This window comes from Lipotes vexillifer, unplaced genomic scaffold (assembly GCF_000442215.2).
Source record: "Lipotes vexillifer unplaced genomic scaffold, Lipotes_vexillifer_v1.1 scaffold663, whole genome shotgun sequence".
NCBI classification, from domain to species: Eukaryota; Metazoa; Chordata; class Mammalia; order Artiodactyla; family Lipotidae; genus Lipotes; species Lipotes vexillifer.
In genome coordinates, this window is record NW_006788963.1 from 908,224 (window position 1) to 921,174 (window position 12,951).

General features: G+C 37.1%; 1 protein-coding gene across 1 annotated transcript in view; it reads left to right on the forward strand.

Annotated features, from left to right (window-relative positions):
• The window catches only part of LRRD1 (leucine rich repeats and death domain containing 1), a 13,790-nt gene extending 1,766 nt beyond the window's left edge, over positions 1 to 12,024 (forward strand). The window contains 5 exon segments of the mRNA XM_007461899.1: positions 1 to 206; positions 1,358 to 1,556; positions 9,095 to 9,256; positions 11,341 to 11,444; positions 11,980 to 12,024. The exon segment at positions 1 to 206 is cut by the window's left edge and continues 22 nt beyond it. Coding sequence (XP_007461961.1) covers positions 1 to 206; positions 1,358 to 1,556; positions 9,095 to 9,256; positions 11,341 to 11,444; positions 11,980 to 12,024 — 716 coding nt within the window.
• Positions 12,025 to 12,951: the final 927 nt, after the last annotated feature.

Below are 12,951 nucleotides of genomic sequence, written 5' to 3' on the forward strand. Positions count from 1 at the left end.
TCCCTACAGAAGTGTGTACTTTAGAAAATTTGCAAGTACTTGATCTTTGAGAAAACCAAATACAGACTATTCCTTCAGAGATCTGTAACTTAAAAGGAACCCTGAAATTAAACATCTCAAGCAATCAATTTATATATTTTCCTATTGAACTCTGCCAACTTCAATCACTGGAAGTGCTGAATATAAGCCAGATAAATGGGAGAAAGGTAAGAGATGGATATTTAGGACTTTGTGGGGAAGGCATGACTGAAGGGGATCAGAATCTAAGCTGTAGTGTCCGTGTGTGTGTGTGTGTGTGTGTGTGTGTGTGTGTGTTTAATTTAGCTGGAATACTTTATTTTGTAAAGGATAGGCTTTTTTTTCAAACCTCAAATGCGGCTTACAAATGAACTTTTCAACACAAGAGTTTTATAGGAAAATATTTCATTAAAATGAAACCCCAAGTAATTAAAGCTGACAATTTTATAGACTTACTTTTATTTCAGTTTAACTGTGAAAGGAGTTTTAAAGTTATGGATGTAATATAATTTAGAACTAAATTTTAATCTCCTTGAAGTTAGGGATTGTCTGTTATGCTTCTTTTATATATAGAAGAACACTGAGCACAATATCCAGTATTTACCTTGTTGTTTGATTATTTCTGAGGGGCCCATGTATTCAAAACTCTTTTGTTCACTCATAGAACTTCCTTTATTTCAAAAGCCACTTGTGATGGCCTCAGTTTTTCTGACGATGCGTAATTTTTCTTTGCCTTAGCAGAGTATCTTAATTCCTGTTATTTTGCAATATTTTTCATACTAGGAATTTTCATTTGAGGCTATATTGCCAAACTGTGTGTGTCCATTATAAAGAAATTTACTGAGCACTTACTCAAAATGCATCATGATTGGGAGCATGTATACAAAACGTATAAAACATATATCATATCATTTAAAAATCCAAGAAGAACACACAAGGGACTAATAAAAAGTAATGTTAATGAGAGTAGGAGTAAAGAGATCAAATATGGAAGAGAACAGTTTAGAAAGACTTCAGGGCGGAGAAGAAATCAAAGCAGGGTAAGCTTTAGGGACGGAGGAAAGGGATAAGGTGGCAACGAACACTGAGTGTTGGGAGAGTGAGGAAAGTGTTTAGCAAGCCACAGGGTTGAATTGGTAGCACTGGTCAGACTGGGGAAATACCTGCATGCTACACAATTTGTTGTGGGTTTTATTAAGCAAGGGAATCACAAAGACTTTGTGACATAATGAAAATATATCCTTTTTAGGACAAAAAACTCTCCTTCCATTTTATTTTAGAAAAAGTTTTAGTCATAGAAATATTTATTAAAAATATAATTGCTTAATCTTTGTTACAGTTAACAAGACTTCCGGAAGAGCTGTCTAATATGACTCAACTTAAAGGACTTGATATCTCAAATAACGCAATCAGAGAGATGCCAAGAAATATAGGGGAGCTGAGAGGTTTGGTTAGTTTAAATGCATACAACAATCAAATAAGATATCTGCCACCATCTTTTCTATCTTTAAATGCTCTCCAGCAACTAAACTTGAGTGGTGAGTGTCAAGCATAACTAATAAGCATAATAAATTAAGTTGAGTTTTGGTTTCTAGGTTGCAAATTTTGCTGATAAGACAGAATGGCAAACAGTCAACATCATGTATTAAGTGCCAATAGGAAGGAAATGACTAGTGCAGGTACAGAAGATGAGAGCAAACCATAAGGTCCAGTTCCTTCCCTAAAAGAGGTTATAAATCCAGCTGGGGAACCTGCACACATTTTCATTTCTTTTCTGTTTTCTCTGCCTATACCCAGTCATTCATTGTTTCTTCCCTTCATGAACCTGACCTCATCTCTCTCTCTTCACACACCTAGCTACACAACCTTAGGTCAGCATTTTCTCTATTTTCCTTCTCTGCTGGCTCCCCGATCCCACTCTTACACCCTACAATACTCTAATACCTTACACTCTTTTACAAAGTAAATCACTTCAATAACAACAACAACAAAAAGTAAATCACTCACTCTAAAAATATCAGAATTCCCAAAGCTAGACTAGTATTTTTCTTAATAATTTTTATTATGAAATATTTCAAACTTACAGAAAAATAATAAACACCTATGTACTTACTCTCAGGTATAAGGAATGCTAACATTTTGTGTTATTTACTTGAGATATTTTTGATTAAGAAATAAAATAGAATTGAAACTTTTTTTGTACTTCTCCCCAAACTAGAAGTAACCAGTGTACTGAAATTGATGTATATCTTTTTTTTTTTGCGGTACGCGGGCCTCTCCCGTTGTGGAGCACAGGCTCCGGACACGCAGGCTCAGCGGCCACGGCTCACGGGCCCAGCCGCTCCGTGACATGTGGGATCTTCCCGGACCGGGGCACAAACCCGTGTCCCCTGCATCGGCAGGTGGACTCTCAACCACCAGGGAAGCCCGATGTATATCTTTTAAAAATAGAAGTGAAACTTCTTTTGTACTTCTCCCCAAACTAGAAGTAACCAGTGTACTGAAATTGATGTATATCTTTTTTCTATCCATATTTTTATACATATATATATCCATAACAAAGTAACATTATTTAGAGTTTTAAATTTTATTATATCTTATCATACTATATGGTATGTAATTTACAATTCTGTAACTTGCTTTTTCATTTGTCATATTTCTAAAGTTAATCCATGTCAATGTATACCTAGACCTATTTCATTCATTTTAAATGTTGCATAATACGTATAATATTCAATTATATGGTTAAACAACAATTAATCCATCATCCTGTTGATAGACAATTAGGTTGTTTCCAGTTTGTTTGCTACTATAAATATCCCTGTACATGTTCCTAGTATACATCTGCTTGAGTTTTTCGAAGTGCATGTAGCTCTAAGTAGAATCACTGGATCAGAGGTTATGTATATCTTCAACTTTACCAGATGTGAGGAAATTTATGCCCATAGTGGTTGTACCAGCTAATCTCATAAACAGCTGGGTTTCTAAAATTATATCTTTCAGTTGAAAGTAGCACTTATAACCAGAGCCCTGCATCTTCTTAAATTTAGAGGATTTCTAGATTAAAAACAAACTCGTCTTTTGGGTGCACTAGTACCAGTAGTACAGTAAAACCTACAGTGAATATATCAATACTTAGATATAATGCAACTGGCATTTGTTTCCTGAATCCCCAGAACTCCTAGTAAGCAGGCTATGTAGGTATACATCAGTTTGCAATCACTTGCAATAAGGTACAATAACTCAGCCCTGCAATTTAACTTTTTGGTCCCACTTTTGTATTTTGGCAAAGTTTCACTGTTTTTTAGGGAGGTTATCTATTTTGTCCAAGTGTAGGACATGCTTCACTCAGCTACTATTTGTGCATGAAAAAAGACAAAGGCTGACCAGTCTTCTGGCCCACTGGAGAATACAACTACCAATAGAAAGCATAGTTCTCTCGAGGTTTTCTAGTACAAGAATGAAGGCAAAATAGGAAGATCGTAGACTTTTCTGCAAGCTTAGCCAGTTCTCTGTTAGTCCCTATCAGAATTAGAAAAGAGTATCAGTCAGGATCCAGTCAGGAGACAGAAACCACACCTTAGTTAATTACTAAGTAAAATCTTATTAACTGTTTAACTAAAAGGGTAAAGAGAGAATCCTAAGGTTATCACAAAAGTAGCAATGGCAGGAAGCAATAACCATCTTATGGCTGAGGGAATAAAATGAAGAATTTGGAATTATTAAAACTTAGAAGTTTGGAGGAGGGGTCACGCAGTGGTGAAACTCGGAAGTCTGAGGATGCAGTACTGCTTGCCTGGTGCTTGTTCCTCTGAGCTTGGGGGTGGTGAGTGTGTGTTTGTGTAGGGGTGTGTGTGTGTGAGAGAGAGAGAAAGAGAGAGAGAGAGAAAGGAGCTAGTTCTGCAAGTGTTGGGAAAACTGCAAACTGCATTCAGCTGTTATGGGCAGGAACTGCTGCCGGTGGGGTAAAAGAGTGTTGCTGGTGTGACACTCAAGGAAAAACAGTCAAGGAGCCCACAGAGATGGGTTTGGATCTAAGAGATAATCGCTACACAACTGGCATGCCCACAGTCTCCAGCTTTCCTTGCCAGATTTGAAGTTAGAATCTGTTTCCTCCATTCGTGAAACGAAGCTAACAGGAATACCCACGTCATAGATTTGGACTGAATGAGACTTTGAAAGCTGGTAGCATCTTCATTATTCAGACAAAAGACATTTATATACAGTCTTGAGAATTAGTCCCCTCTGTCACTAACGCTAGTGGATTTAGGAAGATAACCACTTTGAACCTCAGTTTTTCCATCAGCAAGATAGGAAAGCTATAACTTCTGTTTGTTCATAGAATCGTGGAAATATAAGTTAAAACTTATGAAAATATTTTGATAAATGTGAGACATTATACCAGTGAACGGGATTTATAGATTAATTCCTTGCTTTCCTCAAAGCACAGACTTTGAAGTAGGACATTATTTAGAATTCTAACTCCATCATTCACATCAGCTAGATTATCCAATTTGCTGGTATAATAATGTTCCCAGTTCTCTATAATCTTTTATTTCTGTAGAATCAGTAGTAATGTTCCCATTTTCATTTCTGATTTTAGTAATTTGAGCCTTGCTTCTTTTTTCTTAGTCCATTGAGCTAAAGGTTTGTCAATTTTGTTGATCTTTTCAAAGAACCAAATTTTGGTTTTGTTGATTCTATTGTTTTTCTATTCTCTATTTCATTTATATCTGCTCTAATCTTTATTGTTTCCTCCTTCTAATAGTTTTGGATTAATTTGCTTATCTTTTTCTAGTTCATTTAGGTGTAAAGTTATTAATGTGAGATATTTCTTCTTTTTCAGCTATAAATTTCATCCTAAGCACTGCTTCTGTTGCATCCATAATTTTTGGTTATTGTGTTTTCATTTTCATTCATCTCTTTGTATTTTATAATTTCCTTTTTGATTCCATCTTTGACACATTGGTTGCTTAAAAGTATGCTGTTTAACTTTGTAAATTTTCCAGTTTTCCTTCTATTATTTTTCATAGTTTCATTCCATTGTGGTCAAAGAAGATATATTGTATGACTTTTTTCAGTCAATTTAAATTTATTGAGACTTGTCTTGTGGCTTAATATATGGTCTATCATGGAGAATGTTCTATGTGCACTTGAGAAAAATGTGTATTCTGCTGTTGGAGTGTTCTTTGTATGTCTGTTAGGTTTAGTTGCTTTATAGTGTTGTTCAAGTCCCCTATTTCCTTACTGACCTTTTGTCTAAATGTTCTATCCATTATTGAAAGTGAGGTATTATAGTCTCCATCTATTACTGTAGAACCACTTGTTGCTCTCTTCAATTCTGTCAATATTTGTCTAATATGTTTTGGGGCTTTGCTGTTAGGTATGTATATACTTATAACTGTTATATCTTCTTAATGTAATGATCCTTTTAACAATATATACTGTCCTTTGTCCTTTATAACAGTTTTTGACTTAAAGTCTATGTTATCTGATATTAGTAAAACCACCCCAACTCTTTGGTTAGTATTTGCATGGATATCTTCTTCTGTCCTTCAATACCTAGAGCCATAAAAGAAAATACTACTTTCCCAGTCTTTGCAGCTTAGCTCTATGCTGGGGCACTTCAATGCTAAGTCAGGCCACCTATGACTCTGCCTTGGCCTTCTTCTCCTGATTGTGTGAAGCCCAAAAATCCACCACAAGCACAAACCTAGGATTCTCTCAGTTCTCTTCTGTGCATGTGTTCAGTCCTGGATATGCTTACTGTACTCCATTTCCCCCAGGATACACCATGGCCCTTCTCAGCCCTCATTCCCCCAAGAAACGTCCTCTTCAGCCTCCTCCTTCCTGGGCTTTTGGATCTGTTTGCTGCTTTCCCTGTCTGCTGTTCCTTGCCCCAGGTAGGCTCAGACATGTGTGTCTTTACATGTGACAACAACTTGCCACTCAGGAAGGCAGCTCCATCCTGAGTCGGGGGAGCAAAACAAAAGTCAGTCTGTGTCAATCCCTCGGGGAATCAGAAGACAGGTCAAAATGCAAAGCCTCAGTATTAAAAGAACAAGGTCCATGTTGGCTTTCTGGCACCAGCAAGCTGCACCAGGAATGCAGGCTGCCCTCCCCACAGCTGTTGCTGCCATGCTGGGAAATGGAGGGTGGTATGGAGATGAGTGAAAAAGCCACAGTGCTCCCTTACCAAAATTCTCCTGCCTTTTTCTTCATTGAGCAGTATCCTAGTAACTGTAAAATTCTGGATTAAGTTCCAGAATTCTGAAAAAGCTGATTCTATCAGCCCTTTCCAGCTTTTGATTGTTTCAAGTGGAGGGGCTGATTTTTTGAGAGGCCTACTCTGAATTTTCTGTGGCATTCATTCTAGGTGTGTTTTTCATGTTTATGCTGCTTGGATTTTGCTGTTTCTGGTCTGTATATTCATGTATTTTACTACATTGGGGGACTTTTTTTTAACTGTTATTCCTTCAAAATTTTTTTCTTCTTCATTTTCTCTCTCTACTCCAATTTCCTTTACATATTGTTCTACAAATCCCTAAAGTGCTCTCTCTCTCTCCCTGTGAGAGAGAGAGTGTGTGTGTGTGTGTGTGTGTGTGTGTGTGTGTGGTGTACACAGAGCTTTCAGCATCTCATACTGATTTGCCTTCAAGTTTACTGACTTGTCTATCATTTCTATCCTATTGTCTCTCCAATTAATTTTTAATTTCAGATACTGAAATTTTCAGTTCTAGCATTTCCATTTTTCCTTTTTTATAGTTTATATTTCTCCTCCAAGATTTCCTTTTTTTTTTTTTTTTTTCGGTACGCGGGCCTCTCACTGTTGTGGCCTCTCCCGTTGCGGAGCACAGGCTCCGGACGCACAGGCTCAGCGGCCATGGCTCACGGGCCCAGCTGCTCCGCAGCATGTGGGATCTTCCCGGACAGGGGCAAGAACCCGTGTCCCCTGCATCAGCAGGTGGACTCTCAACCACTGCGCCACCAGGGAAGCCCCAAGATTTCCTATTTTTTTCATTCATTATAAGATTATCTTTCTTTACATTCTTGAACATCATTGTATTAGCTGCTTTAAAATTCTTATATGTTAACTACAGCAATTGAGTTTTTTTCTCTTGGGAGTGAGCCACATTTTCTTTTTTCTCTGTTTTGAATCCTGAACTCTATAATCAATTCTATTTCTCTCCAATGTTGATATTTGTTTTTGTTGCTATTGTTGCTTCATCAGGCACTTAAGTTGCTGGACTAAAAATACAAACTCCTTCCCTGCAAATGGCAGCTCCTTAGATTTCAGTTCAGTACTTTTAGCCATTAGCTGTTATATCAGTTTTCTATTGGTATGTGACAAGTTTCCACAAAATTTCGCTTCTTAAATTAATAAAATATTTCACAGTTTCTGAGGGTCAGGAACCCAGGAGGTGTTCAGCTGACTTGTTCTATCTCAGAGTGTTGTATGAGGTTGCAGCCAACCTGTTGGCTGGTGCTGCAGCCAGGCTTGATTAGGGCTGGTGGATTTGCTTCAAAGCTTATTTATGTGGCTACTGGCAGCATAGTCCCTTGCCATATGAGCCTCTTTATGACATGGCAACTTGTTTCCCCCAGAGCTAGTGATATCAGGGAGTGAGACAGAATATACTTAAGTCAGAAGCAGCACACACTCCAAGAAGCAATGAGCAAATCTAGTACCCAGATCTTGGTTTCTAAATACCTTTCTTCACTAAAAGGAACAAGGTTCCTTTAATTTTGGCTAAAATAATATAACCATAAATATATAAATAGCACAAAGGCAAACTTTAGGCCAGTTCCTCTTGAAATGATTACAAATTCTTACTTTGTCAGTTATCACAGTTTTACTTTTTATGTCAGGTTTATGTTAGATTAAGGTGGTTTTTTTTTAAAGATCAAAAAAAATTTTTTTAAGATTTTTTTTTGATGTGGACCATTTTAAAAGTCTTTATTGAATTTGTTATAATATTGCTTCTGTTTTTATGTTTTAGTTTTTTGGCCGCGAGTCATGTGGGATCTTAGCTCCCTGATCAGGGATCAAACCTGCACCCCCTGCATTGGAAGGTGAAGTCTTAACCACTGGACTGCCAGGGAAGTCCCACAGATTAAGGTGGTTTTGAAAAAAATTATGTTTAGGGAAGTTGGAGCTTAATCTTCACTCCTTGAGGGTGGACCAGACTTCGTAACTCAGTTCTAAAGAACAGAGTATGGAAAGGAGAAAATCAAAACATTACATTGGAGAAACCTGGAAGACACTATTTTAGCCAAGGGATAACGTTTAACATGCTAGTGATGTCTTGTGGATGTCAGGTATCTCTGGTGTGATGAGAGCACTTCACCTCTGCGGTATTCTTTCAAAAAACCCATAACCCCACTCATATTCATGAAAAAATATACCAGATAAACTCATATTAAGGAATATTTTACAAAATACCTAACTTGTACTACTCAAAACCATCAAGATCGTGAAAAACAAGGACAGGCTGAGGAACTGTCACAGACCAGAAGACATAACTGTATGCAGTGTGCTATCCTGGAATGGATACTGGAACAGAAAAAGGACATTGATGGAAAATATAATGAAATTCAAAAATGTCCAAAGCTTATTTAATAGTAATCTGCCAATGTTAAAGTTTCTTCGATTTAAAAATGTCATACAATAATGTGAGATGATAACATCAGGGAAAACTAAAACTAGGTGAAGAGTATACAGGAACTCTACAATTTCTGCAACTTTTCTGTAAATCTGAAATTACTGCAAACAAAGTTTATTTAAAAAATTACCATCTCACTTACTCTGTAAAGTCCTTTCCTGCATAAGAGGAAAGCCTCCTTCTCATTTTGTCATTCTCTATGAGAAAAAGGAATCATTGCTCTGTTTCTATACTTTCTCCTTTTCATTCCTAGCAAGTGGACAACAGTAAGAACTTATGCTTTGCCAGCATTGTGAGGCTCCTCTGATACTTTGTCAGTGAGACACAGTAGATGCCCTTTACATAGTTGTTATTTGTCTCTATAGTTTTCTTTTACAGAAGGATATAATTCAATTATAATTTTTTTCTACTAGGAAATAATCTGACAGCTCTGCCTAGTGGTATCTACAAGCTTTTTTCACTGAAGGAGATAAATTTTGATGATAACCCTTTGCTGAGACCTCCACTGGAAATCTGTAAAGGAAAACAATTGTATACTATTGCACGCTATCTACAGAGGGCAGATGAGAGAGATGGTAGGTGATGATTGGCTAGCTTACAAGTCATTTTCTGGCATCTATAAATTAACAAATAGTTTGCTTTAATCAGAGGCTTTCAATCTGGCAGAGACTTTCAAATATTTATTGTCTACCCTTTTCTGAAGGTTAGGAGTTTATTTTGGTAATTTTGACTATTTAATCTGGGTCTACACAATTTGAACCATTGAAAACAGGTAAATTTAAGTCACAGGTGAGCCGCTTCCCACTTACTGGCCTTAATGTACTTCAAGAGATTTTTCATCATGGTTGTGGCCAAACTCAGAGAATCTACATACAGATTTTTTCATCAGTTCTGATCACCATATGTAGTTGTTCTAAAAGTTGTATTTTGCCTTGAAGGAAGTTCATAGATCCTTTACATGGATGCCAGTCAGTTCTCGGCTCATTATGATCACCTGTCTGTAATCCTTGGGCAGTCTTCATTCCTTCTGTTCTTAAGAGCTCCTTTGGTTGTTCCTGATTACTTCAGGGAGTGGGTCCATTTTCTTTAAATGCCCTTTCACCGGATCAGATGGAGACTGGTTTCTCCAAGCCTTTGGAATGGAAGTTTCACTATCTAGTTCTTTCCCTGGGTTTGGGTTCCCAACAACTAACCTTTTTTCTGGGACTCTAACTTTGCCACTCATTGTCAATCCTCAGAGTAGATTCAGATTTTGGTCCTCCAATTTAATGCCATATTTAAGTATTAAATCAATTTAATGATCCAGATTTGGGGAAAGAGAATATATACAACTATCAGGACCCTGTCTATGTAATCAGGAGGCTTATATCATCATAATCTTATAATCTATTGAGATGGGTCACTAAAAATGTACAGTCCTCTGTAAGCCACAATATGTACGGCTACCATTCAGAAGCTTTTGCAAGATGTGGGCCTCATGGATGGAAGGAACCTAAGCAATAAAAAGTCATTGTAGGTGTTTTCTCTAACTTGCTAGGCAAGTTGGTTCTGCTAATTATCATAAAAAAGGGGATATTTAATGGTAACTTTATTTTTATAAAACAAAGCTTTTAGGGGTTTCCAAGGATCTATAAAATATTCCTGTTAGGTAACAGTACTTTAGAGAAGGTCTGTAAAGTTACATGACTGAACTTCCTTGTTAAAATTCTGTTACTCAAGTTCCTGAGGAAGGAAGATTCATGTGGTTCTAGCCTCTTTGGGGAAAGTTCAACGGGCAATGACAACAGATGAAAGTCAGCAAAAACAAGAAAATCCAAGCCATTTATCTCCTTTCTTTATTCCCACAAGGCCTTCATACTGCAGTCTTGGCACGGAGAGAAATTGGAAAGGAAGTCATCATAGGAGATGTTAATTCTGCAATTAACAAAGAACATGGGGTCTCTTCCTTAAAATTTCACTTAGGAGATTGGATTTTCAGTTATATCATTAGCATACAATCTAGCCTGAGGGATTAATGGTATGGATAAAAATTTAAAAACAGAAAGCATAGAACAGATTTGAGATGATTACAGAGGGGTGGCAGATGACTGGCTCTTGAAAATTCTCAAATTACCTTGGTTAAAAAAAAGTGGATCTAAAAAAAAATGGATCTAGTTCAAATTACCTAGAAGATTTTTTATAAAATAAAAATACTCTACTTATATCTAAGCCAACATTCATTAAATAAGTGATGTGAATATAAAATAAGCATATATATATATACCATATTTATAGTAGATTTGAACTTGGTTTCTCAGGATGGTACCCAAAGGAGCATATTAAAAAGTCAGAATTGAAGGAAGGAGCTAAATTCATTTCAAATCCTGAAAGAATTAAAGGGTTTGATGATCACCTTGAAGTTGCTTATATCCTTTTAAATAGACATTTTAAGTTAAATAGACATTTTATATTATTTATGTTTATTCAGATTTTAGAAGAAATGGAATAAATGGTTCAAATTTCAGTTTGTGTGTTAGAGCTGCACTTTAGTTTTCAATCTTATTTGATATGTACATCTTATAGCAGCACAGAAGTAAAAAACCTAGCTATAATATTAACTCAGAATAGAGTATGTTTTTCAAAAGAGATGACCTAAATTTTCTTTTATGTTCAAATGTAGAGAAAATCTTAGTGAATATCTTCAAGATAGTTGCCAACAATATTACTGAAACAAATTTTCAATTTTTGTGTCAAAAACTAAACCTGGCAATCACAGAAACTGATGTCTACAATGAGGTATGTATGAGTGATAACATGTAGTATAAGCTTATTCTCATGTTCTGATTTATATCATATTGATATTACACGGTTTTGAAACATTCATATTAACATGAACTCTAATTTGCTGTAAAAGACTGATTTTAGTTTTTTATATATTTGAGATCTATATGGGTATAGTAGTTTTAAGCAAGTACTCTGAGGATAGACTGCTTGGCTTGGGTTCTGCATGTGATAAACGTGATCCATCAAGGCACACAGCTCCCCCAAGGTACCTTGGTTAGAGTCCACTGGGTCTTCTATATGAGCAATGACATTCCTGAGATAACTTTGCTTCTGCTTTTTTAGATCTGATGGTGAAAACGTCAGAATATTAGTCCTCGTTTTGGTTTGCAGAACAGGAATGACTTCACCTAGTCTTTTTTCATGGACCTTCAGCTTCCCAGAATCCTTGTCAAGAAAATGTTTGTTTGATGAACTGGAAACCTAATTTCAAAACTTGATTTATGTGATCCATTTCTCCAGGATGACCCCGTATTAGAAGGAGTCTCTGAATGGTTCAATATCTGAGAGGTTACAGGTGTAGGTTTCTTACTGTTAGACATATTTTTATCAGAGACAGTTTGTTGAAACTTACTGTTTGAGGAAGGGAGTGGGGGCCCATCACAGGCAGAATTATTGGGGCTGATCCCTTCAGATTCTGTGAAAACTGTGCTCTCATTTAGGCTAAGACCATCTTCTCTCATCTCTTCTCCAAGGAAGGAGGGCTTTTCAGTAAATTCGTATGTAACAGTCTTGTCCTTATCAAGTGCAACATCACAAACTGTTGGATCAAATGGTGCAACTATAACTTTTATAAGATTCTTTTCTAGTGCAAAGCGTCTGTTCAATGGTTTAGTAGGAGTTGGTCCATGACCAGCTCATGTATTTAGTTGAGGTAGTTTGAAGAGGCCAGAGGTCTCAGCTTCTGGTCCCAAGCTGTACAATGAATTTTTCTCTTGGGGAGTATCAAGTGGAATTTGACTCCCTTTCCCTCCCTTCTCAACATTCCTGTTGTCATCGTTAGGCAAGCCTCCTCCCCAAGAAAAGTGCTCATTTGATAGGTCATCATCCTTCAAGAGCTCCTGAATCTCTTCCTCCGTGAAATTGAAATGGCCATCATCTTTTCCATCAGACAGTTCCAGCAAGGAGTCATCCAATCCATCCTCAACCAAGGAATCCCAAGAAAATGGGGCATTGTCTTTAGGCAAGGTATCAGAAGACTGTTCAGAGGGCAGTAGGGAGCACATCATACTGTGTGGAGCTGCTGGTGTGATCTCTGCCTTTGCCACGAGACCAAATGGAAAAAGGGTTCAGCTCCTGCTAGCCGTTCCTTTCAGGAGACTTGTCAAAATGATTGACTCCCACCTTCGAAGTTTGCGGTTGTCAAGCACAAGTACCACAGGCACTGGGGCTTAGCAGCCACATTTCTGAAAGAGAAGCTCTTTCTGAGCCACTACCCCTACTCTCCAAC